Source organism: Eutrema salsugineum, unplaced genomic scaffold (assembly GCF_000478725.1).
Source record: "Eutrema salsugineum unplaced genomic scaffold, Eutsalg1_0 scaffold_4, whole genome shotgun sequence".
NCBI lineage: Eukaryota > Viridiplantae > Streptophyta > Magnoliopsida > Brassicales > Brassicaceae > Eutrema > Eutrema salsugineum.
The window spans coordinates 3,613,851-3,616,593 of record NW_006256686.1 but is presented as its reverse complement, the minus strand read 5'-3'; the positions used below and the strand labels follow the sequence as shown (position 1 = coordinate 3,616,593).

The 2,743-nt window shown below is 52.0% G+C and overlaps 1 protein-coding gene across 1 annotated transcript; it reads right to left on the bottom strand.

Moving 5' to 3' along the window:
* Window positions 1-354: 354 nt before the first annotated feature.
* On the bottom strand, window positions 355-2,478 carry LOC112084377 (uncharacterized protein At3g60930, chloroplastic-like). The gene is made up of 4 exons (XM_024153500.1): window positions 1,981-2,478; window positions 1,657-1,936; window positions 816-1,567; window positions 355-723 (listed from the first exon to the last, which is right to left on the bottom strand). The coding sequence occupies exons 1-4, from the start codon at window positions 2,476-2,478 to the stop codon at window positions 355-357; spliced, it is 1,899 nt and encodes a 632-aa protein (XP_024009268.1).
* Window positions 2,479-2,743: the final 265 nt, after the last annotated feature.

Genomic DNA, 2,743 nt, shown 5'->3' with positions numbered 1-2,743 from the left:
GTAGAAAACAGAAGAGTCAAGCAGCAGATTGCGTCTCCCGCTCGACAAGGAGGTTCGTAAGAGCCGGCGTACCCGTGTTCGATCCGGTCGGATCCTCGACGCCCAGATTAGCCGCTGTTTCTTCAATCGGCTCGTTACCCAAGCAGGTGTCGATGGAATCCAGCGATACGGGAGAAAAGACCATTTCGCCCTGGATCTCGGATGCGATGCGCTCGTACGCCTCGTCATGGACGTACTCACTCTCCCAATTCTTTAACTTTGCCTCTTCGGCATCCAAAGTCAAGCCGTCGGGCTTCCGGAGTTCGTCGATCATAGCAAGGTTGCTCTTGATTTGCCCCAACTCGTTCTCATCACTCATGGCCTTCTCGAGCTTGGCGAGACCTTCCTCCACTTTGGCGAGGTGCTTTGGAATTTGGCGGAAAATTCGCGCCTCGCTTCCTTCTTCGCGCGCTTGACCTTGGCGTCGAACAAGGCATCCTTGACCTCGATACGCCTCTGCAACAAAGCCACCTCGGCACCTTTGGCTATCTTAGATTCTTCAAGATGAGTCACCACGGGCGACACCTTGTCAATGTTGGCTGAGGGAGTTATTTTCTCCTCTTCTAGCTTCTTAATCTTGGCCCTCGCCTCGTCCAACTTTCCCTTAGCCGTCGCAGCCTCCTTCTGAGCCTCCTCCAAGCGGCGCTCGTCCTTAACCAAGTCTGATTCATAGCCGGCAATCATCTAGTTGATAGCCGCGACAAACTGCAAAATCAGTTGACTCCTTAGATTCAAAGACTACGTGATAACAAGGAAGAAGCAAATTAGAAAGGTACCTTGGTACCGCGCTGCGCCATGGCAGCATAGGATTTCGACCGCCTCAGTTGCTCGGGAGGCGGTAGACGATAGTTGGCATTGTTGACGCGGGCGAACATTACCGCGGAAGCAGCCGGGTCATCAACAACCAGCTTACGAGATACGGGCTCGCTGGGCACCGACTTACGTTTCTTTTTGGACGGCTTGTCTTTTTGGATGGCCACCCCCTTGCCCTTTTCCATAGCCGACCTCTTTCTGCTGGTATCATGCTTCAGCAGATTTGAAGCCGGAGGCCTCGATTGTTTCGGAAGGGCCAGAATCGCCGAGGTGGGCAGTGTTTTATCCCGAGCCGCGAAATTCTCCCCAGACGCGTCGGGAACAATCTCGCCCGGTTCTACCTCGAGCGCTGCCTCCTGCGCCGTCGCCTCGAGAGCGATCTCGTCAGCAGCTCGGGCGACTTCCTCCCCCTCATGCCTCGGCGGGTCATCCCGAGGTACCGCCTCGGTCTCCGCAGGAGCTGCTTGTTCGGCTCTCCTAGCAATCTCCTCGGCTTCGCATCGCTTCTTATCCCTGAGCGTAATGATCACCATTTTCTCTCGCGTATCTCCCGATGAATTTGATGACGAGGAACTGATAGACACCCCGGCGAAGATAGCTCGGGCTCCCTCTACTCTCTCGAAAGAAAAATGCTTTCTCCAGTTGACCTTCCGAGCCGCAAGAGTATCTCGAACGGAGAAAAGGTCGTCGGGGACAGGAGGAAAAAAACTCCGAACTGCAAAACAACGTCAAAACGACTAAGTCAGAAAATGGAAATCACACCAAAACAAGCTACGAGCCAAAACAAGGCTTCGGATCGACTACCAAGTGGTCCCCAAATGGTCTTCGTCTTATTTACAAAATCCTCGCCCACCGACGCCTCGTTCACCAAAACATAGAAGAAACGTTCAGTCCAAAACTGATCTTTGTTCGGGAAACCGCCTATGATCCGGCGATTAGACTTATTGGAAATATAAAATCTGCCTCCTCCCGGGGCTCTCCGGATTTCCAACAGATTGAGCAGATGACCGAGCTCGATTTCGACACCACATTTGAAGCTCCGAACCAGGATGCCGATCATATGTCGCAAACCTCTCGGCATAATCTGCCCGATCGAAATCCATGCTCCCACAAGTATTCAAGGATAACTCTAGGGATTGGGAACCATAGGAAGCAGAGCTCGAAAAACGCCTCGTATAAGGTGAAATGATTTTCGGGAGGCTTGTCGGCTCGGTCACTCTTCTCCGGAACGACGAATTCAACCGCTTCAGATATTCCAAAACGATGACGCAACGCCTCGAGCGACACGAGGGAAGAGAGTGTGGAACCGGGAGGATCAGGTTTTTGCCTTTTCACCTGTTTGGGTTTTCCCATCCCAAAAGAAGATGCGCCACGGGATGCCATAAGCCGCTCTAATTCAAGCCTCGCCTCAACCGGGTCGAAAGAAAACACTTCTTCCTCGGCCTTAACCGCGGCGTAGTCAACCTCCTCTTGGTTGACAGGACCTCGATGACAGCTCGTCGAAGCAGACGCCTCGTTACTAACAGAACAAGTGCCTGAAGGGCTCAGAGAATTCGACACATCATGAGCCTCGGCAGAATTTTTGGAAGGGCTCGGCGACGCAGATGCCTCGGAGGATCTCGTCATACTCCCCGCTGCGGCATCCGCACGGCTCGTTTCATAAAAGAATAGGGGTTCAAGCAAATTTCCCGAACGGCTCGACATATTTTACAGCTCGTACCAAAATTACAGCGTTTTACAACAAGGTTTGCCAGAAAAAGATCTGAGACGGCGAAAATCTCGGAACCCTAGCTGAAAAATAAATAAACTAGAGAGAGAAAGAAGAGAGAAGGGAGAGCTACCTTTTAGTAAAAATGAGAGATCTGGAGATTATGAGAAGCTCACCTATTTA

What these genes read in the sequence shown, in the direction of transcription:
- LOC112084377 (XM_024153500.1), bottom strand. Translation starts at nt 2,478, where the DNA reads ATGACGAGATCCTCCGAGGCATCTGCGTCGCCGAGCCCTTCCAAAAAT. An exon ending in GACCATTTGGGGACCACTTG is followed by an intron (nt 1,568 to 1,656) that starts GTAGTCGATCCG and finishes GTTGTTTTGCAG; the next exon opens with TTCGGAGTTTTTTTCCTCCT. An exon ending in TGGCGCAGCGCGGTACCAAG is followed by an intron (nt 724 to 815) that starts GTACCTTTCTAA and finishes GCTATCAACTAG; the next exon opens with ATGATTGCCGGCTATGAATC.